We start from the raw sequence: 24,478 nt of genomic DNA, 5'->3' as shown, positions 1-24,478 counted from the left end.
TGGTGAACTCCATGTCCAAGAGGGTTAAGGCAGTGCTGGAAAATAGTGGTGGCCACACAAAATATTGACACTTTGGGCCCAATTTGGACATTTCCACTTAGGGGTGTACTCACTTTTGTTACCAGCGATTTAGGCATTACTGGCTGTGTGTTGAGTTATTTTGAGGGGACAGCAAATTTACACTGTTATACAAGCTGTACACTCACTACTTTACATTGTAGCAAAGTGTCATTTCTTCAGTGTTGTCATATGAAAAGTTATAGTCAAATATTTACAAAAATGTGAGGGGTATACTCACTTTTGTGAGATACTGCATGTACTTAAAGAATTTCTTGGGATTTTTTTTACTCTCCTCCACTTTGTGCCTTTCGTGTTCTATCTTAGCCACCCTGATTGTACGCTTACATTTCTTGTTGCATTCTTTGTAAAGTTGGAATGCTGATGATGATTACTCTTTGTATGCAACATACTTATTCATATGGTACACTAATTAAACATCACATACATTGAGAAACCTACCTTTGGAAATAGGGCTGCCATTTCTGTCACTGCAACGTGTATTCTTTCTGAACATGGTATATAGCTGCAAGAAGGAAAACAAAAATATGAAACCTAGAACCCACCACAGTGACAAATGCCACTAGATCACTCTAAAAACATTAAGAAAATTCTCTCAACTCTTAACAAGTCTAAGTGCTAGGCTCCTTTGGTGTTTTTTAATTTAAAAGGCCATAACAAATTAATATTCTGGCCAATGGAATAAACAACCAAACACACAACATGCCTAAATTACAAAAGGCTCGTTTTTTAAGCTGCTTTTCTCCTGCCAGAAGAAAAAGCATTTTTTTAAAAGCCCCCGTGTATATGAAGCCTAATACGGTCACACAGTTTTATTATAAAAAGGCACCAATAGGTTCTCACATGTGTAAAAACACAATACAGAAAGCATCAGCTGAACGTAAAAGCGTCAGCTGCTTAGACTCCGTCCAACATGTTTTGTCTCTAAAGAGCTTCTTTAGGGGCCAGTGTATCAGACGTTTATGGTAGAGGTCTGATATCTCTAGTAAGAGGCTGTGTTTAGTGTTGGAGCACAGGAGTGTTCACATGCAAATTCCAATAAGCACTTCTTTACCTGTGGATGGACTTTGTTTCTATTGTGGAGTATTTTTTTTATTTCTATGAATATATTTTACGATTGTGGGACATTTTTTTATAGGAATGTATTTTTATTCACAAATTTGTTTACCAGTATATATTTATTGTGACATTATGCAGTATATTAAGTTATGGTATATTTTGGCTGTTTATTGCACTTTTCTTGGCTCAACAAGTTTTATGTATATACACTCTGTTGTGGTTTTGTATTTGGACAATCATCGAGTGCTGCACCTAGCCCAGATTGATTTTGTTTTTTCAAAACCTTCACTAGCAAGAAAAACATTGCATATCTCTGTCTAAATGAAGGACCATGGACCACAACACACAAAAATGTAGGCCCTGCTACACTGACAGTGCGGCACACAGCATTTAAAATAAAATGTCAACACAAGACGTGCGTTACCTCAACGTGGGTTGTGTTAATATCCCCCTTCGAGTAAAAGCACTCTCACTGGACAAGAATGGCAATTGGTGAAACTTAACCACACCCATTACAATCTGATGTATAACGTACAATCTCCTTTAGATCTCCCAGCAATTATGTAGCACAAGGGCCTACCTGATTGGATACACACTGATACAACTTCATATTACATATAATTTTGGTAAATCTAAAGTTGATTGTACATAAATTGTGCTGTCTAAGGTGTATGGTTACCCTTAGTCCTGAAGCCAGGGCTCTAATAAACCCCAAGGCTAAAGAACTAATGAATGTGCCCAAGGTTTTCAGAGTACAAACATGGAGACTACCTACCAAAAAAAGGCAAAAACAGGAAGTCACCATCAGGTGTCTGGTCCAAGGCAGGACTTTAAAATGACTGCCAGGTGTGCTTTATGGCATATGTGTACTTATAAAACAGGCATATGTACATGTATACATTGATAACCAATTTTGATTTTACAGCTGTAAAGCCCACAGGTGATTTCCCTACACTTAAAATGTTGTATGTGTTAACTGTGGCAATACGATAACCCAAAAATCTGGAATTCAGGGCTTCGCAAATACATAATTATATTGTATAACAAATACATATTATTTACCCTATTCCATGCAATTATCTGAAAGGTGCAAGAGCTTGAACACAACACTTAAAACAATTAGAAATAAATTATATTCTATAAGTTATATGCAAGCTAAAAGAAGAACAAGTCTGCAAAAGGCGTTTTATTAAACTTCAAAACACTGCACACAGATGTTAATCACACAGAGCCTTATAACCTAGAGCACTCCAAAATGTTTGTAGCTTGTAACGCCACAGTGAACTGCTCCTTGCTTTTCTCAAACCTGCTGTCCCTGAAGAGAAGCTACCCTAAAATTGGCCATATAGGTGGAGGTTTTTCATTAGTTTGTTGAGTTTGATGTTAAAAATATTTGTGTGATAAATATCTAAAGAAAATTTTGCCTGCATCAATTTGATCGCTTTCACTGACAAAAGCTGACCAGTAGCCATTGAAAAGGATTGTGTTGGTAATTGGCTTATTTGAATGGAAATGACACAAATAACACCATCTTTGCTTCCAAAATCATCCCAGAACAAATGATCTGAAGAAACATTTCTTCAATTAATTGTTTTTATATTTGATACTATGAAATTGGCTGAAAATGATCAAAATAATGGGCAAAATGATATTTGCTAGATGACGGTTTGATTGGCATATCTATACCACTAGCATAAGGCAAACTGGGTCTCATTCATCGATATATGTGTACATCCAGCATTAGACAGACTAGGTCTTATGCATCAGATTGTCTCGCAGATACCACAACCATGTTGTAGCTTTTGTTAAAACTCTCAGACTGTTCTTCCCACAATGAAGAAAGGCCATGATACAGATTCATTCATCTACCTTGGTGAGTGCAAGCACCAGTGCTCCTTCACCTAATGCAAGCACAGAATGCACTGATTTTTTACACAGTACTACTTTCAAAAAATCTGTACACAGGTATACACAGCATAAAAATGTCCCTAACTAAAAAATGAGTCAACTTAATCCATGGATCTGTATAGCTGAAAGTACCTCTGCTACCAAAGTTAATAAAAGCGAATAAAGGATCTTTTAATTCCCAAAGCCATTACATGTCAACCTAAAGGAGACCCTGTCATCAACCTAAAAAAACTGCAGACAAAAGCACAGAAAAATCAAGTATTTTAAATGCTAACTTGAAACAATTTTCCTTTTCATAAACAATTTTTAGTGACTTGAAATTGCTTCTGAACTAGCCAGAAAATTGGACTATTTAAAAAAAATCCATTGCCTGGGCAAAGCCCCCTTCCTCCCTTGCATGTCATAGCCCTGTCCTCTTCTGGGATTGTCTGAATACTGCCTGTGTAAACTGTCAGAAGGGGGAGCAAAGAGCAATACTATAGAGCACATATCTCAAACACAAGACTAGCAGGCTGAATCTGGCCCGCCAGGCTTTTTAATGTGGCCCTTGCACCTAGTTTTGCAGTCGTAACTCCTGGATTAGTAGGGCACCCCTGAACTCGCCACGTACTGTACTCCTAAACGCTGCACTCTGTATGTAGCGTATTCTGGAACTCTGCACCCTGTATGTAACGCACTACTGAAAAAAAACAAAAAAACAAAAAACAAAAAAATACTGCGCTACCAATAAAAAACTAACCCCCCAAGAAGCAGCAGTTAAACAGTGAGATGTGCACCAAAATAACTATTAAAAAAGAAATAACCGCGCTAAATACAAAATGAAACACGTGAAACAATCACAAAAGCTTCCGTTAGGAAGTACATAAAAAAAATGCAAAAACGTTGAGGAATATGAAAATTATGGAAAATACATGGGTCTACGCATGTGCGCATGAATCAAACATAAGTGTCAATATATAATATCTGCGAATCAAAATAAGTGTCCATATATAGTAACAGAAAATAAAATGTGAGGTATTGATCTGAAATCAGTCCAAAAGAGACCCCTTGGGTGAATCCAACTAGAGTCAATGGTGTAAAAATGTGAGTAACACCCCATACAGTATCCGCAAATACCCAATAATTGCGCTTACCGCAAGGCAAGCAAACACCAGCCTGTATCACGTCCGTGCAAATAATGCGTTTACCCCAAGGCAAGCAAACAACAGCTTGTGTTCAGTATCAGTCCACCACACCACACTATGTGATCCACCACCAGGCAAATAATGCGCTTACCGCAAGGCAAGCCAACAACAGCTTGTATTCAATGGCAGTATGAGAGATCCACTGGCATTCTAGACTGCTTGCAGCAGGAACCGGAGGATACAGCTGGGACTCCAAAATGACATCTCACAAGCATGGTAATAAAAAGGAACTGGCCATAATGTAATACTGATAAAAACGATTTAATAAGTAAAAGTAGAAACTCACATGAGTATATAAAAGTACAGCAAACAGCCGTCCGGCATAGCGAGCACCCGTCCACACTGAAAATGGCGATGACGTCAGAGCGTCAACCTCCCGACGTACGTTTCACCACAAATGGCGTCGTTTGCACGGAGTGTGGGGTTCATCTTCACTACGGAGCTTGTTAGTGTTCACTTCGGGTTTTCTTTTCCTGCTGTACCTTTATGCACTAGTGTAAGTTTTCTACCTTCCTTAACTTCAATTAGTTTGGCAGTATTACACTATGGCCAGTTTCTTTTTATTTACAGGTCTATGAGATGGAAGTCTGGTGTCCTCATTACATTCCTTCAGCCATAATGAACACAGTTTAGGAGCACCATTTGGATTCTCTATACCAAGACGTGATACAGGCTGGTGTTTGCTTGCCTTGCGGTAAGCGCAATTATTGGGTATTTGCGGATACTGTATGGGGTGTTACTCACATTTTTACACCATTGGCTCTAGTTGGATTCACCCAAGGGGTCTCTTTTGGATTGATTTCAGATCAATACCTCACATTTTATTTTCTGTTACTATATATGGACACTTATTTTGATTCGCAGATATTATATATTGACACTTATGTTTGATTCATGCGCACATGCGTAGACCCATGTATTTTCCATAATTTTCATATTCCTCAACGTTTTTGCATTTTTTTATGTACTTCCTAACGGAAGCTTTTGTGATTGTTTCACGTGTTTCATTTTGTATTTAGCACGGTTATTTCTTTTTTAAACGCACTACTGAACCCCGCACTCTGTACATAGTGCACTTCAGATACAATCGGCCCTTTGAGGGCAACCATACTGCTGATGCAGCCCACAATGACACCCCTGCTATAGAGTGTCACTTGAGTTATGGCTGCCTATATCACATCCAAGATAGCAGGACCCAGCAGCAGCCTCAGGGTTTTTGGATGTCTACTCATGGGAGGCCTTTACAAATAAATTACATGGCCACAATACGTTAAATGGACATAGAATCTTACAGGATGAGATGATTGCTTTTAAAAATTAATAGTCTGGTAACTGGGCATCTTTAAAGCAAACATCACCAGAAAACATAGTAAGTATGGCCACGTGTAGATTTTAAGGGGGGGGGGCACCATTCCTCTTTAAAAGGGGAACAGTTAGGAGAGCCAACACTACAGACTTATTTTGGAATGTACAAGTCTCAATTTTCTTCTTTGTTTCACTCTGTGAGCTTGACATGAACCAAGCATGCAGGCAGGTAGTCAAGTGCTCTGACACATGACACGCACATGTTCTCACCAAGTGGCAAATGAAAGAGGATAATGGCCTTGGAGCATGGCACCTCTCAAGTAACTTTCACATAACACAGTTGGTTCTAAACTCAAAAAGATATAAGATCGTTTGTTACAATTAAACTTAGATGTGGCTTATGTGCATCAGTAACAGATTTAATTTTCTTTCCAGTAAACTTTTGACATTAAAATGATCAAAGTGATACAGGCAAGATTATCATCACTTGTTTTGAATCGAGTGATCAATTTAAACATCTGATCGAAAAGTCAATTACAAAAAAAAAAAAAAATCAATGCATGTTGTATCAATCAAAAATGTTGCTAAATGTGGCTCGTTTCCCATTTATGGCTAATCCTAAAAGTGATAATAAAGTACAGGGTCACCTTAGAAACCAAGCAAATTGGAAAAGGTACTAAAGTCCTGTACTGACTACATGGCCATACATAACAAGCCTAAAACCACAACTGTGAAAAATGCTGTCCGAGGTGATATATACATCATTGAAACAATTTGTCTATGTTAAGGGCTTCCAAAAGAAAACAGTTATGACTACATAACTACATGAACACTGCAGAAGGTTGCAGAAAAGGAAAAAAAAAAAAAAAGGAAAGACATTAAGCCAAGTCTTTCAATACATTTTAAAACCTACGCCTAAAAAGAGATAGATGGAAGTTGATTGCCTGCAATATTGTGAGGCAACAACACTTTCCTTTAGAACACGTCTTGTAAATTAGCCCTACTTTTCTGGTATAAGGAAAAGAAAGAAAAAAAACACTAGTGTGATAACTAATAAATAAGGTTTTCTAAGTAGTTTGCATGGCTTAGCAATCATCCAAATAAAATCAGTATGTCTTCTGCCACATAAACTTTAAAAAAATATCTATGTATACTGAATGACTAGGTATTGTTATAGTGGCAGGCTATTTTGTCAAAGGAAAGGCAGTGCACCAAACACTGGCCATAAAGGAAACTTTATTAGTAAGTAGAAAGTATATTATAAGCTAGTTAAGTAATAACGTTATCCACATGCACTACTTATTGAACAAAGCATTGCCAGAGGTAGAAGAAAATGATTCCAATACAATCTTTAGCTTTCTCACTGCTAATGTGGCAAGTGTTGCAATGCTACTTTTATCAGTTGCTATGGATTAGCTGCTACCACATTAGGCAAGATGGGCTACATTGTATTGCTATCATCTGAAAAATATATTTATGCTTTACAAAACTACAGGTGCATCTCAAGAATTTGAATATCATCACAAAGTTTACTAATTTCAGTAATTCAATTCAAAAAGTGAAACTCATATTATATAGATTCGTTACACACACACTGATATATTGCAAGCATTTTTCTTTTAATTTTAAGGGGTTATGACATACAGCTAGTGAAAATTCAGTATTTCAGAAAATTTGAACTCAAAACCCCTTTAAAAGGTTTCCTGAGCCTTTAATTCTCTCAGTCTGGTCCAGTAGGTTACACAATCATGGGGAAGACTGCTGACTTGACAGTTGTCCAGAAGACAGTCATTGACACCCTCCACAAGTAGTGCAAGTCACAAAAGGTCATTGCTAAAGAAGCTGGCTTTTCACAGAGTGCTGTATCCAAGGATATTAATGCAAAGTTGAGTGGAAGGAAAAAGTGTGGTAGAAAAAGGTGCACAAGCAACAGGGATAACCGCAACCTAGCGAGGGTTGTGAAGCAAAGGTCATTCAAGAATTTGGGGGAGATGCACAAGCAGTGGACTATGGCTGGTGTCAGGGCTTCAAGAGCCACCACACACAGACGTATCCAGTACATGGGATACAACGATCACATTCCTTGTGTCAAGCCACTCCTGAAATATAGACATTCTGAGAAGCGTCTTATCTGGTAAGGAGAAAAAGGACTGGACTGTTGCTCAGTGGTCCAAAGTCCTCTTTTTAGATGAAAGAAAATTTTGTATTTCATTTGGAAATCAAGGTCCCAGAGCTTAGAGGAAGAGTGGAGAGGCACAGAATTCAAGTTGTATGAGGTCCAGTATGAAGTTTCCAGTCAGTGATGATTTGGGTAGCCGTGTCATTTGTTGGTGTTGGTCCACTGTGTTTTATCATGTTCAAAGTCAGCGCAGAATTCTACCAGGAAATTCTAGAGCACTTCATGCTTCCCTCTGCTGACCAGCTTTATTGAGATGCTGATTTCATTTTCCAGCAGGACTTGGCACCTGCCCACACTGCCAAAAGTACCAATACCTGGTTTAATGATCATGGTATCACTGTGCTTCATTGGCCAGCAAACTCGCCTGACCTAAACCCCATGGAGAATCTGTGGGGTATTGTCAAGAGGAAGATGAGACACCAGACCCAACAATTCAGATGAGCTGAAAGCTGCTATCAAAGCAACCTGGGCTTCTAGAACACCTCAGCAGTGCCACAGTCGCATCACCTCCTTGCCATGCCGCATTGATGCAGTAATTCATGCAAAAAGAGCCCCGATCAAGTATTGAGTGCATACTATACTGTACATGGACATACTTTTCATTAAGCCAACATTTCTGTATTAAACATCCTTTTTTTATTGTTCTTACAGTATCTCACAAAAGTGAGTACACCCCTCACATTTTTGTAAATATTTTATTATATTATATTTTCATGTGACAACACTGAAGAAAGGACATTTTGCTACAATGTAAAGTAATGAGTGTACAGCTTGTATAACAGCGTAAATTTGCTGTCCCCTCAAAACAACAACACACAGCCATTAACCGCTTCAGCTCCGGACCATTTGGCTGGCCAAAGACCAGAGCACTTTTTGCGATCCGGCACTGCGTCGCTTTAACTGACAACTGCGCTGTTGTGCGATGTGGCTCCCAAACAAAATTGACATCCATTTTTCCCCACAAATAGAGCTTTCTTTTGGTGGTATTTGATCACCTCTGCGGTTTTTATTGTTTGCGCTATAAATAAAAAAAGAGCGGCAATTTTGAAAAAAAAAACACATTATTTTTTACTTTTTGCTATAATAAATATCCCCCAAAAATATATAAAAAAACATTTTTTTTCTCAGTTTAGGCTGATATGTATTCTTCTGCAGATTTTTGGTTAAAAAAAAAAAAAAAAAAAAAAAAAAAAATCGCAATAAGCGTATATTGATTGGTTTGCGCAAAAGTTATAGCGTTTATAAAATTGGGGATAGTTTTATGGCATTTTTATTAATAATTTTTTTTTTTTTTTTTTTTTACTAGTAATGGCGGCGATCAGCGATTTTTATCGTGACTGTGACATTGTGGCGGACACATCAGACAATTTTGACACATTTTTGGGACCATTGGCATTAATACAGCGATCAGTGCGATTAAAAATGCACCGATTACTGTAAAAATGTCACTGGCAGTGAAGGGGTTAATGTGTGTCCTAGTTTGTGTTCTAACTGAAGGGGGATGAGGACTGTGCAGGGAAACTAACAGATCGCTCTTCATACTTAGAGGCGTCCCCTAGTGGCCGTCTATGTTACCGACATAACGGCGATTCGTGCAGCCGAGCTATGTTGCCGCAGTACAACTGCGGCGGCTGCTCTGCAAGCGGTTAATGTCTAAACCGCTGGCAACAAAAGTGAGTGTCCAAATTGGGCCCAATTAGCCATTTTCCCTCCCCGGTGTCACGTGACTCCGTGTTACAAGGTCTCAAATGTGAACGGGGAGCAGGTGTGTTAAATTTGGAGTTATCGCTTTCACTCTCTCATACTGGTCACTGGAAGTTCAACATGGCACCTCATGGCAAAGAACTCTGAGGATCTGAAAAAATTTTTTTTGTTGCTCTACATAAAGATGGCCTAGGCCATAAGAAGATTGCCAAGACCCTGAAACTGAGCCGCAGCACGGTGGCCAAGACCATACAGCAGTTTAACAGGCCAGGTTCCACTCAGAACAGGCCTCACCATGGTCGACCAAAGAAGTAGAGTGCACGTGCTCAGCGTCATATACAGAGGTTGTCTTTGGGAACTAAACGTATGATTGCTGCCAGCATTGCTGCAGAGGTTGAACGGGTTTAAAGGGTGGGGGGTCAGCCTGTCAATGCTCAGACCATATGCTGCACACTGCATCAAATTGGTCTGCATTGCTGTCGTCCCAGAAGGAAGCCTCTTCTAAAGATGATGCACAAGAAAGCCTGCAAATAGTTTGCTAAAGACAAAGCAGACTAAGGACATGGATTACTGGAATCATGTCCTGTGGTCTGATGAGACCAAGATAAACTTATTTGGTTCAGATGGTGTCAAGCGTGAGTGGCGGCAACCAGGTGAGGAGTACAAAGACAAGTGTGTCTTGCCTACAGTCAAGCATGGTGGTGGGAGTGTCATGGTCTGGGGCTGCACGAGTGCTGCCATCACTAAGGAGCTACAGTTCATTGAGGGAACCATGAATGCCAACATGTACTGTGACATACTGAAGCAGAGCACGATCCCCCTCCCTTCAGAGACTGGGCTGCAGGGCAGTATTCCAACATAAGGACCCCAAACACACCTCCAAGACAACCACTGCCTTGCTAAAGAAGCTGAGGGTAAAGGTGATGGACTGGCCAAGCATGTCTCCAGACCTAAACCCTATTGAGCATCTGTGGGGCATCCTCAAACAGGAGGTGGAGGAGCGCAAGGTCTCTAACATCCACCAGCTCTGGAATGTCGTCATGGAGGAGTGGAAGAGGACTCCAGTGGCAAACTGTGAAGCTCTGGTGAACTCCATGCCCAAGAGGGTTAAGGCAGTGCTGGAAAATAATGGTGGTTACACAAAATAATAGACACTTTGGGCCCAATTTGGACATTTTCACTTAGGGGTGTACTCACTTTTATTGCCAGCGTTTTAGACCTTAATGGCTGCGTGTTGTTATTTTGAGGGGAGAGCAAATTTACACTGTTATACAAGCTGTACACTAACTACTTTACATTGTAGCAAAGTGTAATTTCTTCAGTGTTGTCACATGAAAAGATAGAATAAAATATTCACAAAAATGTGAGGGGTGTACTCACTTTTGTGAGATACTGTATGTAGTATTCAAATTTTCTGGGAGATACTGAATTTTGGGTTTTTACAAGCTGTAAGCCATAATCATCAAAATTAGAAGAAAGAAATGCTGGAAATAGATCAAACTGTGTGTAATGAATCTATAGAATATACGAGTTTCACTTTTTTAATTGAATTTCTGAAACAAATTAACTTTGATGATATTCTAATTTTTTGAGATGCAACTGTATATGGAAATAGGATGCTTCCACCAATGGACACATTCGCTAGCAGCAAAGAGCAAACAGGCAAAAACAAAGAAAGAAGAGGTCACTGTGCCTGGAAAACAGGGACAGAGGCCAGAGTACCAGGAGGTAGAGTCAGTCTGCTGGAGGCTCAGTGGCTGGAGTGGGGCTTTCTCTGCCCAAGGAACCAGTGTACTGAAACAGCCAAGGCTATGCCTCAGCCTACGCACACCTTCACGTTCAAAGGGCCTGAGTCACAGTGAGGGATGGATAGGAAACAAAACGTTAATACATAAAATGTTTAGTGAAATTTAGAGGAAAAAAAAATATAATATTTAGACATAAAACAAGAAAAATGATAATGTGTAAATAAAAGAAAAAAACAAAACAGCTTTAACATTTTAAATAAATTCAACTTTCAGGGATATACCATGAGACATGGTCTTATTTTTATTGATTGTCTAATGCTCTAATGTAACTTTTCAATGTTTAATAACAAATGCACTCTTTATGAAATTGTCAGCGCTTACAGGGGTGGCAGCTAGCAAATGAACAGGTTAATGATAAACAAAATGTGCAGCGCGACAAAGTAATGTTACAGAAAACCCAATAAATACAATTAAATGACAATTATAAAAAAAAGTTAAAAAATGTATATCATCACGTGTTGAAAAGTTGATAATAAAAGAAATCTGTATTATCTCCACCACTGTTTCCTCTTAGTCATGAAATCTTCCAGTGAAAATCGCCACCACAGCTTTGAGTGTAAAAAACAAAAAAACAAAAAACGCCATAAAAAATCTCAAACCATTGCAGCACAACCTGCAGCCCAGGACATTAAAGGCCCGTACACACTATACAAAATTCGGAAGTAAAATTTACTCCTAACAATCTGCAGATTTTCAGATCATTAGTATGGTGCTCGACAGGTGATTCAGATTTTTCGTATGACAAAAGCTGGATGTGCAGACTATAACATTTTTGTCGGATGTAAACACAATGTCAGATTTTCTGAAGTTGAATTCTGTCTACGAGAATTTTCGTATGGTGGGCAACCTCTTCACTTTCGACTGATGAGACTAGCATGCAACATAAAACGGACGAATGGTTGTCCGAAGATCTGATCGTGAGTACGAGGCTTAACGCTCTTCCTGTCATCACCAGCTCCCTGCAAAGGCACTGTTTCTAAGCAGCAATTCAGAACTTTGCAAGTTGCACAGTACTAGATCAAAAGAGGCTCACCACACAAGTAGATGAAGTGCCACATAGCGTAGTATTAATTGATAAAGAGCAGGAATATACACAGAAGAATCATCTAAGTCAGTGCTATGATTTTACCCTATGTGTTTCACCCAATAGGACATCGTTGGGGATGAATCATTTAGGGCGGAGTCATAGCCCTGACGTCACCGACTGTTCGTTTTTGGATATCTTTTATTCGGTTTATATGCCTGCGCTTTTCTCTTCACTCATGTGGTGGTCGCTTTATTATGAACTTTTCAACAATGATAATAAGCATGTTTTAACTTTTATTTACAGTATAATCAATGTGCTGAGAAATTTTTGAGGAAAGTTCTGAAACACACTTCAGTAAATAAAAAGAAAAAGATGCTCAGGAACAAGCACTTCTTGTGTCAGTTCTCTATTAAAAGCTCCTCCTGCATCACCTGTCTTTAGGGTATCTATGGGAAATCTCTAGAACCCAGGCAGCAGATCAGCAGTTTTTGGTGTTAAACTAAGGTGCCAAACTTTTGGATTCAGAGGATTTGGTGCATTGTCCATCGGTACAGATTTTTCAGGATAATTTCAGTTTTATTAATGGCTTGAAAAATGGTTAAAGAGCCAAACTTGTCTATACTTGTGGGCAGCGTGGGAGAAGAGTTCAACCACCTCTCAGGGTGTGTATCCCTTGTTAGGGCAGGATGTGATAGGAAATCTCTTCAGCGAAAACACAGACTGCAACAAAACAAATTTTTCAGTAAAATGGGGAAGTGTGAGAGCCTTTGCCTTGTTCTTATTACTGTCTGGGCCTTCCTGTGCTAGCTGTAATTACGTCAATTATATTACTGCTATCACAAGGACAGGAAGGGAGGTCAAAGACAGCAATTGAAATCTGACTTTTTAAAATGGTAGTTGGGCTTCAAGTTTAACTTTAGACTAAAACGTTGGAGGGCTTGTTCACACCATGCCTCTTGAACTGCATTTTCTGCACACCACTGCAGGAACTTCCTGTAAAAGAAAAAAAACAAAAAAAAAAACACAAGCCACTGCCTCTTTCTCTCGCTCTTTTTGCAGTGACTGGCCTTATAGTCACCCTTTTTTTGCCCTATATTAACCCTTTTTGCTACCACCAACATATGTCAGCAGCAGTGGGAGGTTGGTTTACATACGCAGCTGGGAATGTGTGCAAACCTGACAAGCCAACTGTTAGGTGGAATTGAGGTTAAACTCACACTACAGTCCAGTGTGTTTTCTTCTGCATCAAAAACGCACGGAAAGTAGGTTATATGGTTTCCAATGGCATAGTTCACACCAGTGCGGTTAGTTCCAGGGCATTCCAGCTTCAGAAAAAAAAAAAATAGAAAATGAGACCAAGATAAACTTATTTGGTTCAGATGGTGTCAAGCGTGAGTGGCGGCAGCCAGATGAGGAGTACAAAGACAAGTGTATCTTGCCTACAGTCAAGCATGGTGGCGGTAGTGTCATGGTCTGGGCCTGCACGAGTGCTTCCGGCACTAAGGAGCTACAGTTCATTGAGGGAACCATGAATGCGAACATGTACTGTGACATACTGAAGCAGAGCATTATCCCCCTCCCTTCAGAGACTGGGCTGCAGGGCAGTATTCCTGCAACATCATATCTTTATGTATAAAGTACCTACACCAAAGTAACCTAACCCATTGAGGCGTGGGACGTACACCACCATAAATATAAACAAGAAAACCCTACACAAGGAACTGAAATCAGGGGAACCTCACAAAAGGTTTTGGTCTAGTATCTGAATGGTTATGGAAGCTTTCTAAACACTCAAGGGAGCCCAGAGTTTGTGAAATCTAGTCAACTTGCCTTCCTTAAGAGCCATGATCTGCTCTAAAGCATATGCATCCTCTACGTGTCTTTTGACCTCACCTGCATTCGGGGACGTATTTGTCTAACATTTACGAAGTACAATAAGTCATGCTATGAACAAAATATGCAATTATAGGCCTTAAATCTCGCAGAAAAGACTCTAGGTCTATACTAATGCCCCATACACACAAGCTGAATTTCCGTCGGAAAAATCTTGGATGGTTTTTCCGACGGAATTCCGCTCAAGCTTGGCTTGCATACACACGGTCACACAAAAGTTCTCTAAACTTTCGACCGTCAAGAACGCGGTGACATACAACACTACGAGGAGCCGAGAAAATGAAGTTCAATGCTTCCGAGCATGCGTCAAATTGTTTCCGAGCATGCGTGATTTTTTGCGCGTCCGAATTGCATACAAACGCATTTTCGGATAGGAACTTTTTCTGACCGAAAAATAGAGAACCTGCTCTCAATCTTTTGCTGGCTGGAATTCTGCCAGCAAAAGTCCGATGGAGCATACACACGGTCGCAATTTCCGACCAAGAGCTCTCATCTGACTTTTGCTGGCGGAATTTCCGCTCATGTGTATGGGGCATAACAATGGCCTGTAGAAAATTATTTTTAGTGATAATCAAAGTTATCTTTGCAAATGCGGGCAAGCCTACAACATATGCTTAAGTGTTCCTACCTGGCTGCACCCTCTTCAGCATAAAGCCTGGTACACACTAGCAGGTTGAACAAAAACAAAACAAAACAAAAAAACAAACAAAAACATGTCAGCTACGGTCAGAGCCACTGTACTAACTATGCAAAGTTAGTATAGCAGTCTCCCCTGCTGAGCTGTTGTGTTCTGACAGGGGGACACCCCTCCGGCAGAACAATCCAATCAGCGCTCTCCACCATTGGCTGAGAGCGCTGATCAGAACTTGGTTGGCTGCTGTTTTTCCAGCATGCTCGTCCGACAGAAGCCAGCCAAACGGACAGGGTGGCAAACACATGGTTCGTATGTCAGCCGTTATTTTTTTTTAACTGGCGGATGTCTCCCAACATTCGACCCGTGTGTACGGAGTTTAAAGTGGATGTAAACCCGATTCATGAAATTTGAGCTGGGCACATCTATCTGCAGTGTTTTGTTATCTCTCTTCAAAGCCCTATGTCTGGTAGCTTTATTCTGCCCTGTTTGTCTGTTATCAGCCTGATAACTTTTGATAAGCTCTCCAACACGGGAGCCTGACAGGCACGCTCAGCATGTGTGGGGAGGGGGTGTGTGCCTTTCCTCCAATCAGGTGTCTCACAGTGTATAGCAAGTATCCACACCTACAGGGGAACCAGGAAGAGAATATTCTAACAGGACGTACACTTTCTAAACAGTATATAAAGCTGAAGACGGAAAATATATATGTAAAACTTATCTACGGAGATTGGTTTAATCCCTGTGTATCCTCTGAGGGCTGTTCACTTCACTGGGTATATGTGAGGGTTTATATCCATCTTAAGTTAGAGGTAGATTTATTATATTTAGATAGGATGAAAGGTGTGCAATACCATCTTTGATGGAATTTCTGTACCATATCCCAATATGTTGTACAACGTGATGCTGATAGGTTAATTTCAATGGCAGATTCCCATTGTTGATTAGAGATATTGGGGGTTATTTACGAAAGGAAAATTCACTTTGCACTACAAGTGCACTTGAAATTGCACTGAAAGTGCACTCGCTGTAAATCTGAAAGGTAGATCTGAAATGAGGGGAAGCTCTGCTGATATTATCATCCAATCATGTTCAAGCTAAAATGCTGTTTTTTATTCTCCGTGCATGTCCCCCCCCTCAGGTCTACAGCGACTGCACTTCCAGTGCAATTTCAAGTGCACTTTGCACTTGTAGTTCAAAGTAGATTTGCCTTTAGTAAATAACCCCCATTGTGTTGTATTTCTGTGTCCCACTTTTTTAATGGACTGGATTTAGTAAAGAGTGATTTAGCATGGAGGGAGTGTTAAAGCGGAGTTCCACCCAAATTTTGAACAATGTCTGTATTCTCTTCCTTGCTTAGATGCTGACATGCCGTTTAAAAATATTTAAATCGCCGTAATTACCTTTTATTTTTCTATTCTTCTTTGCACTTCCTGGTTCTCCTCCCGTGGGAGTAGGCGTGTTTCTAGCCTCTCCCAGACTCCTGGGAGCTAGTCTCAGGCTTCCCAGGATGCCACTGAGCATGTGCGGGAACGAGCGGTGAATGCTGGGAGCACAGCATTCACCACATCCAGGAAATAAATGCTTGTGGGCTTCAAATGCCCACAATGAAGATGGAAACTGCCTGCAGTGAATAATATAAGTTATTCTTTCCGATGAAATCTGACACAGGCGGACATATTACACACAATATGTGAGTATGTAACGCTGAGAAGAAAAGTTTGTGAATGAACTAAAAAAAAAAAAAAAAACGATAGATAGGTGGACCCCCGCTTTAAAAAAGATAAATTCCCTTAAAATTTGGGAGTGGGTGAGGACCAGTTTTGCCAAGTTAATCTGGAGATACAGGATGATGGTTAAGGTAGGAAGCTACGTGGGAGTATGTGAGGAAGTCCTTTTCTGGTAATGCATGTATAGATTGCAGCTTCTGAAAAGAAATGGGGACAACATCTTGGACTAGTACTGCAGGTATTACCATGGTTTAGAAAATATTTCCATGCTTCCAGAGAAGCCACAATTGTATGGTGTGTATAGCACAAATCAGGGCTTTGTGAAGGGGCATGTGTTATTAAAATGTCACACAAGTTGCCTTTGCCAACCCATTCCTCTGCTAGTGAATGCCAATGAATTGAATTTGGAGTCTGGAACCAGAATATAATTTGGTCTAGCAGAGTGGCCATGTAGTAGTCAGAGGTCAACCATGCCCCCAGCCTTCCCATGGTTCACTAAAATGGAATGGGCGCATCGAGTCCTGCCTCTAGCCCAAAGAAACGTCCCAAGTGTACTCTAACTTCTTGAAAAAAAGTAAATAACACTATGAGGAGCACCCTAAATATGTAAAGGATTTTGGGGAGGGTCAGCGATTTAAATGCCACGAGTTTGCCAGCCCCCAACAGGTAATGTTTGCTCATTCTGGTAAAATATTGTTGCATGGAGGTTAATAAGGGCAGATAGTTTTGTTTATACAGATTGGAAGTAAGGGACATTAGGGTTATTCCCAGGTATGAGAGGGAGTCCCTTGTCCAGGGGTACGGAAACTGACATTGGAGGCTAGATTTCATCTTAACAGGGACAGAAATCCCTAGAATATTAGACTTGGACTCGTTGACCTTATAATAGTAAACAGAATTAAACAGATACAACATTTTATGGACAGCAGGTAAAGGATTGCTACGGTACAGCCGGTGTTAGGATGATATCTTCAGCAAAAAGTGTAATCACGTGGGGGTATTCTTTAAAGTGGAGGGCCACCCTGAAAAAAAAAATTGCACCAAGAATCCAAAAAAAAAAAAATTGAAAAAAAAAAAACATTTGAAAAAAAAATTTTTAAACTTACCTGAGCCCTTGTTGCTAGGCAGTCTTCCTAATCTGCCTGTTCCTATTCCACGGCGTGTTCTGCTCCTAGCTGAGCGGCCCCGTTGCCTTCTGGGAACTGTGTGTGTTCCCAGAAAACCATGGGGCCATTCACAGATGCGCGCGCGCAGTAGGAAACTGGCAGTGAAGCCGCAAGGCTCCACTGCCTGTTTCCCTTACCTAGGATGGCGGTGCCGGGACCCGAGAGCCGAGGGACGGGTCAGCCTCGGGCGGCCGACATCAGGACAGGTAAGTCTGCTTATTTAAAGTCAGCAGCTACAGCATTTGTAGCTGCTGACTTTAAAATTTTTTTTTAGGTGGCCGGAATCCCACTTTAAGTGTGATCCCCTTAATATGATTGCGTGATCTTATCAGTTCCGCCAGCGGCTCCATGACTAAGCCGAATATAAGTGGGGATAATGGCCTTTGCTGATTGAAAAACTCTTGTTTGAAAACAAACCTTCTCTATAGGGGTTGTGTACCGGCTTGTCCGGGTACATTGATTTTTACTTACATCTCTCTCCATTTCAATGCATAGTTGCAAAAATTTCTTGTGGTCGACATCCCCAATAATCCATCATGGTTTAAACCCTAACCTTCAAGAATTATATTGCCTACCTGATCCACAGCGAAGGGCTTCTAAGGGGGGTCAAATATTTATGTCAATTCTACACTTACCAATTGCGTGTGGACTTTGACTTTCCACGCACCTACCTATTTTACTATCATCAACTTAGGCATGCTATACATGCGCAGTTTGGTTCTTTAAATGACCCTATCTAGGTGCCGCCCATAGGGAAATTGTTAAAACACTCAGACCCCACAAATCTCGACCTATTATGCTGCCCTTATAACAGACACTAACTCAAGATTCGGGCTTCGCAAGAGAAGTGGGCTTCCCTGGATATACCCTTCACAGGAGGCGACTGGTCTGAGTTTGGTGACACTTTTAAAACCATTGTCATTTACTCTGGAGACCGTGTTATCCAGCTTAAGATCTTCCACCACTCTCCCCTTACTCCTGTTAGATTATATAAAATGAGATGGTCTTCCTCAGCTGAGTGCTTTCGAGGTTGCGGTCAAAGTGCCAATTTTTTTCATTGTTTTTGGACCTGTCCCATAGTTCAGGATTTCTGTGTGACTATAGGCTCCTTTATCTCTTCTGCATTGGGTCTGCCAAATATTGTAAATCCCAAAAATTGTCTTCTGGGCATGTTTGGTGACTTGACCATCCCTTCCCATGCCATGAGACTGCTGCGCATCCTTTATTTTTATGCAAAGAAGTCCCTTTTATTGTCCTGGAAAGTATCAGTATCCCTCAACACGAACCCTCTGGTTAAAAAACTGGTCAATGACTCCCTGCCTCTGTATAAGCTCACCTTTGAAATATGAAAAAAGAGTTAAAACATTTCATAAAATATGGGGAAGATGGCTGGTCAGTCCCCTAACTCTAACCCCTGTAAGGCCGTGATTAGCTGTATCCCTATGCAGTAGTACTGGCCAGGCACCCCACTCTAATACATGTTGTGTTTGTTTAAGTTAGGCTGTCTATGTAAATTGCTTATCCATCGCATATTTAATGACCACAGGAGACATGTGTGACAATTATATAAGCACTATTTATTTCTTATGTACACAGTTTTTTTTCTGTGCATTATGTTAGGTTTATTGTCTCGTGGGTACATTCTTGAGTGCATTCACTCTAATTTGTCTTTAAGTACAGTATTTCAGATGAATACATTTAAAAAAGCGAACAAAAGTCCTCGATGGCTTAACTCCAATGTAAAAACGCATATAAAAACAAAAGAGAAGGCCTTCAAAAAATATAGGGTTGAGGGATCATCATCAGCATTCAAACTTTATAAAGAATGCAACAAGAAATGTAAGGGTGCAATAAGGACAGCTAAGATAGAACATGAAAGACACATAGTGGAGCAGAGCAAAAAAAAAAATCCCAAGAAATTCTTTAAGTATATAAACAGTAAAAAAGGGAGGACAGACCATATTGGCCCCATAAAGAATGACGAAGGACATCTTGTTACAAAGGATGGGGAGATGGCGAAGGTATTGACTTTTCTTCAGTCTTCACGAGGGAATCGGGGGGGGGCTTCAGTAACCAAAACTGCAGTGTTTATCCTCATGACACATCACAGGAAGCACCTCCATGGTTAACAGAGGACAGAATTAAAATTAGACTTGGGAAACTTAACATTAATAAATCACCAGGACCAGATGGCTTGCACCCGAGGGTACTTAGGGAACTCGGTCAAGTCATTGCCAGACCATTAATGGTAAATCAATACCAATATCAATATCAATAAACTTGTATTGGAATTACTTCACCATGGAAGCATCTCCTTCTTCATTGTTATTCTGGGGTCGGTGGGAGCGCTGGTGACTAGTTAGAGAGTCTGACCCACGCATACCCTTTGGAAGAGGGGGACGGCTGTTGGAGCATCATCCCTGACAGAGGAATATTAACTATCTGCCTGACTTGGCCCATTGGGGGCCGCTGATAGAGGTGAGAGGCTGGGGGAAACACCTGTGTGCTGCACCTACTTTTCAAGTGAATGAATCCAGCACAAAGTCACGTTACTGGCATGTTAATATTAACCATCTGTATGGACATTATGAATCACATTGCATGAAGCATTAGTTTTGGACTTGATCACAGTTTACTGTCACAGTTTTTTTCTTTTTTTTTTGTATCTTCATTATTATATATTTTTAGGGGGATAGAGAAGTTGGATTTTGGGAGTCTATTTCAGAGTCAAATCTGTATATATGCACGGCTCTGCACTAATGTCACTTTTTTGCACTTGATCACTTTGTATATATATATGTGATATAGAGTTGCACTTTTATATTTATTATTGCATCACAGTTGCTCTGGTATCATCTATCCATCAGCAATATTTTGTGTAGGATATTTTATTTTTATTTATTAAGCTGGAGAAAATTATGCACAATGTATGACACACTTTGAGGAACTGTTTATTTTCATCAATTGTGTCGGTGTTTAAAAGCACCTTTGGTCACAGTTTTACACAGTCTGATTGAGGAACACTTTAGTTATTGGATGATATATATATATTTTATTTTATTTTATTTTGGTTTATTTACCAGTATTTAATATTTTTGTTGATTTGGTTGCCCCCTAATGGGAGAAGTAAGTATTGTCCATCAAGAGAGTTTTTGAGTATTGAGCAGTAAGGAAGCATTGAGATTTCTTTAGTTTGAGATTTATATCAAGTGGTATATTTTGATTAGCGCCACATAATTTTTACCTTTAATACATTACCTATTAGGGTGGGTGAGGCCACCTCTTATGTTGGCAGCTTCTCTAATCTTTGCAAGTACCCTTGATTTTGTGAGAATCTGGTTGTGCGCACTAGTTCTGTATCTGGTTGAGAATCTGGTTGTGCACATTGTTCCTAATTTCTACTGACTGGAATGGTACCAGCTGATTAGAGACAAGCCAATGTAGCACCAATATTTAAAAAGGGCCCAAAATACATCCCTGGGAATTACAGACCAGTTAGCCTAAAATCAATAGTATGTAAACTCTTGGAGGGGATAAGGGACTATATACAAGATTTTAGTAATGAGAATGGTATCATTATCATTAGCAGTAATTAGCATGGATTCATGAAGAATCGTTCTTGCCAAACCAATCTATTAACCTTCTATGAGGAGGTGAATTGCCATCTAGATAAAGGAAGGCCCATAGACGTGGTATATCTGAATTTTGTAAAAGCATTTGACACAGTTCCCCATAAACGTTTATTGTACAAAATAAGACCTGTTGGCATGGACCATAGGGCGAGTACATGGATTGAAAACTGGCTACAAGGATGAGTTCAGAGGGTGTTGATAAATGGGGAGTACTTGGAATGGTCAGGGGTGGGTAGTGGGGTGCCCCAGGGTTCTGTGCTGGGACCAATCCGATTTAATTTGTTCATAAACGACCTGGAGGATGGGGTAAACAGTTCAATCTCTGTATTTGCGGACGATACTAAGCTAAGCAGGGCAATAACTTCTCTGCAGGATGTGAAAACCTTGCAAAAAGATCTGAACAAATTAATGGGGTGGGCAACTACATGGCAAATGAGGTTCAATGTAGAAAAATGTAAAATAATGCAGTTGGTTGGCAAAAATATGAATGCAATCTATACACTGGGGGGGGGGGGGGGGGAGAGAACCTCTGGGGGAATATAGGATGGAAAAGGACCTGGGGGTCCTAGTAGATGATAGACTCAGCAATGGCATGCAATGCCAAGCTGCTGCTAACAAAGCAAACAGAATATTGGCATGCATTAAAAAGGGGATCAACTCCAGAGATAAAACGATAATCCTCCCGCTCTGCAAGACTCCAGCCGCACCTAGGATATGCTGTCCAGTTCTGGGCACCAGTCCTCATGAAGGATGAACTGGAAATGAAGCGAGTACAAAGAAAGGCATCAAAGCTATTAAAGGGTCTGGTGGATATTAGTTATGAGGAAAGGTTGCGAGCACTGAACTTATTCTCTCTGGAGAAGAGACGCTTGAGAGGGGATATGATTTCAATATACAAATACCATACTGGTGACCCCACAATAGGGATAAAACTTTTTCGCAGAAGGGAGTTTAACAAGACTCGTGGCCACTCATTAAAATTAGAAGAAAAGAGGTTTAATCTTAAACTACTGACATATAATCACACAGACTTGTGTCTTTTTTCAACCTCACCTACTATGTAACTATTAAACTCAATAAACAGATCTTAAAAAAAAAAAAAAAAAAAAAAAAGAAAGAAAAAGAAAAAACAGACCTTCAGTGTAGACATGGGCCAACAGTAGTATATAGGGCTGCAATTGCCGAAAATATTTCTCCATGTAAGCCAAATGTAACACTTGTGAGAGATAGCCCCTATGGACTCTAACAAAGGCCTTCTCTGCATCCAAAGTAAGGAGTAGACAAGGCCTCAGCTTGGTGCATTAAGCTGAGAATGCGCCGGGTAGCATCTGGGGCCTGGCGTCCCGGAACAAAACCCACCTGATCTGCTTTTACCAGGGAGAGTAGGAATTGAAGGAGTCTGTTAGCTAAAGGTTTAGCATAGGTTTGGGCAGAGTGAGGATAGTTGCTTCAAGCATTTCGGATGGAAAAGATGCTTTAGAAGCAGCAGCATTGAGCACTCCCTCCAGATGTGGGGATAGAATGGATTGAAAAGCTGGTAGTATTCTGATGAGAAGCCATCAGGCCCTGGCGACTTATTATGGGGAAGGGTGTGAATAACATTCGTTATTCCTTTAGCAGTAAAGGGTTGATTAAGAATTTTCAATTCATCAGGTGAAATTTTGGGTAAGGAGACTGAATCCAAGAACTCTTCTATTTGTTTGGGAGTTGGTTGGTGAATAGATGTGTCCCGGTGGAGATTCTAAAGGGAACCATAGTAAAAACTGAAGGCGTTCGCAAATTCCTGCGGATTAAGAAGTTTCTTGCCTGTATATAGGATGGAATAAATGTGTAATTTTCTGTTTGACTACATTCTTTAAGTTGTTGAACTAGAAGTTTACCAGCCCTATTACCGTAGTGGTAATTGTTGGATTGGATATACTTAACCCGTCTATGGTGTTGTGACATCAAGAATAGTCTAAGATAATTTCTCGCACGGTTTAGCTTATCTAATAGGAGAGGGGTTGGAAGTTGCTTGTGTGCATATTCCATCTGTTTTATAGACGCAAGCTGCTGCGTCATATGCCTCTTGGCAATGGAACTTAATTTAAGCAAGTGACCTCTCAAGACAGCCTTATGCGAGTTCCATAGTGTGAAGGGGTCCGAGGTGGAGGGGGCATTGATGTAGAAAAACTATCGCAGAGCTTCCTGAATTTTTTATTTGTAGGTTGTGACATCATTAGTACATTGTGTCTCCATCCATTAGCCCTGGTCTCCATCTGGGACTCACCCACCATAATGGACACAGGCGTGTGGTCAGACCTCGTAATGTTACCAATATGTGACTGGTTTACATTTTGAAGTAAAAATGTATTACCAGATCAAAGCAAGAGTATGTGTGGTGTGCATGTGAGAAAAAGGAAAAGTTATTTTCTGTTGAATGTTGGCAGCGCCACATATCGAACTGGGAAGAACGAAGAAAATGCGTCAAGGTTGCTCGATTACAACGATTGCGAGCAGAGTCACATTAACTTACAAGAAACAGCATTAAAGTCCCCACACAGAATGATATGTGCTTTGCACAAAAGGTTGTGCTTTATTCTATATCTTTCTGTGGGAAGAAAGTGGTTTGGTGTCGAGGACGAGGAGAAACACATTTATAATCGAATAAATGGTGGCATTAATCAAGCAGATCAGAGCCAAATAGCAACCTTGAGGAAATCGAACACAGATGCATGAAGTTGGAAGGCCAGCGTGTCCTTAAATACTAGTAACACCCCCCCCCCCTTTTTTTTTTTTTTTTTTAGAGGGGGTGTTGGATCAGCATAAAAGTGGTTATCTCCTGTGTCGGATCTTTGGGGGAGTATTCACTCTCCTGTATGCATAAAATATCACAATCAGTGGCGGCTGGTGAAGTTTTAGGATGAGGGTGAGCGAGACCCAGCCCTTCCTTTTTGACCCCACCCACTTGGCAAAATGGGTGTGGTTTCAGCAAAATAGTGGGCTTGACTTAAAGGGATGTGGCTCTAAGGGGATGTGGTTAGCGTCTGAAATGAACGAGGGATTGAGGGAGAGAGAGCTGGAGGGACAGCAGGCCCAGATCCTACACAATAGAAATATGTGTATTCCAGAAAGTTTAACAATCAGCAGATAAAGATACTCCAAACACCTCGTGTTAGCGCTTCAATCATCCCG

The 24,478-nt window shown here is 40.4% G+C and overlaps 1 protein-coding gene across 5 annotated transcripts in view; it reads right to left on the bottom strand.

Annotated features, from left to right (window-relative positions):
• Window positions 1–24,478, bottom strand: part of GIT2 (GIT ArfGAP 2) — a 138,503-nt gene that overhangs the window by 17,727 nt on the left and 96,298 nt on the right. For 4 of the 5 annotated variants that reach the window (XM_073629587.1, XM_073629595.1, XM_073629602.1 and 1 more), the window contains one exon: window positions 520–583. In XM_073629587.1, the coding sequence (XP_073485688.1) occupies window positions 520–583 (64 nt within the window). Of the gene's footprint in view, window positions 1–519; window positions 584–11,139; window positions 11,266–24,478 lie in introns of all 5 variants that reach the window. The other variant, XM_073629625.1, reaches the window with a different exon arrangement.

The sequence above is a fragment of the Aquarana catesbeiana genome, linkage group LG01 (assembly GCF_042186555.1).
Source record: "Aquarana catesbeiana isolate 2022-GZ linkage group LG01, ASM4218655v1, whole genome shotgun sequence".
Lineage (NCBI taxonomy): Eukaryota > Metazoa > Chordata > Amphibia > Anura > Ranidae > Aquarana > Aquarana catesbeiana.
The sequence above is the reverse complement of the archived record's forward strand: the minus strand, read 5'-3'. Positions and strand labels throughout refer to the sequence as shown.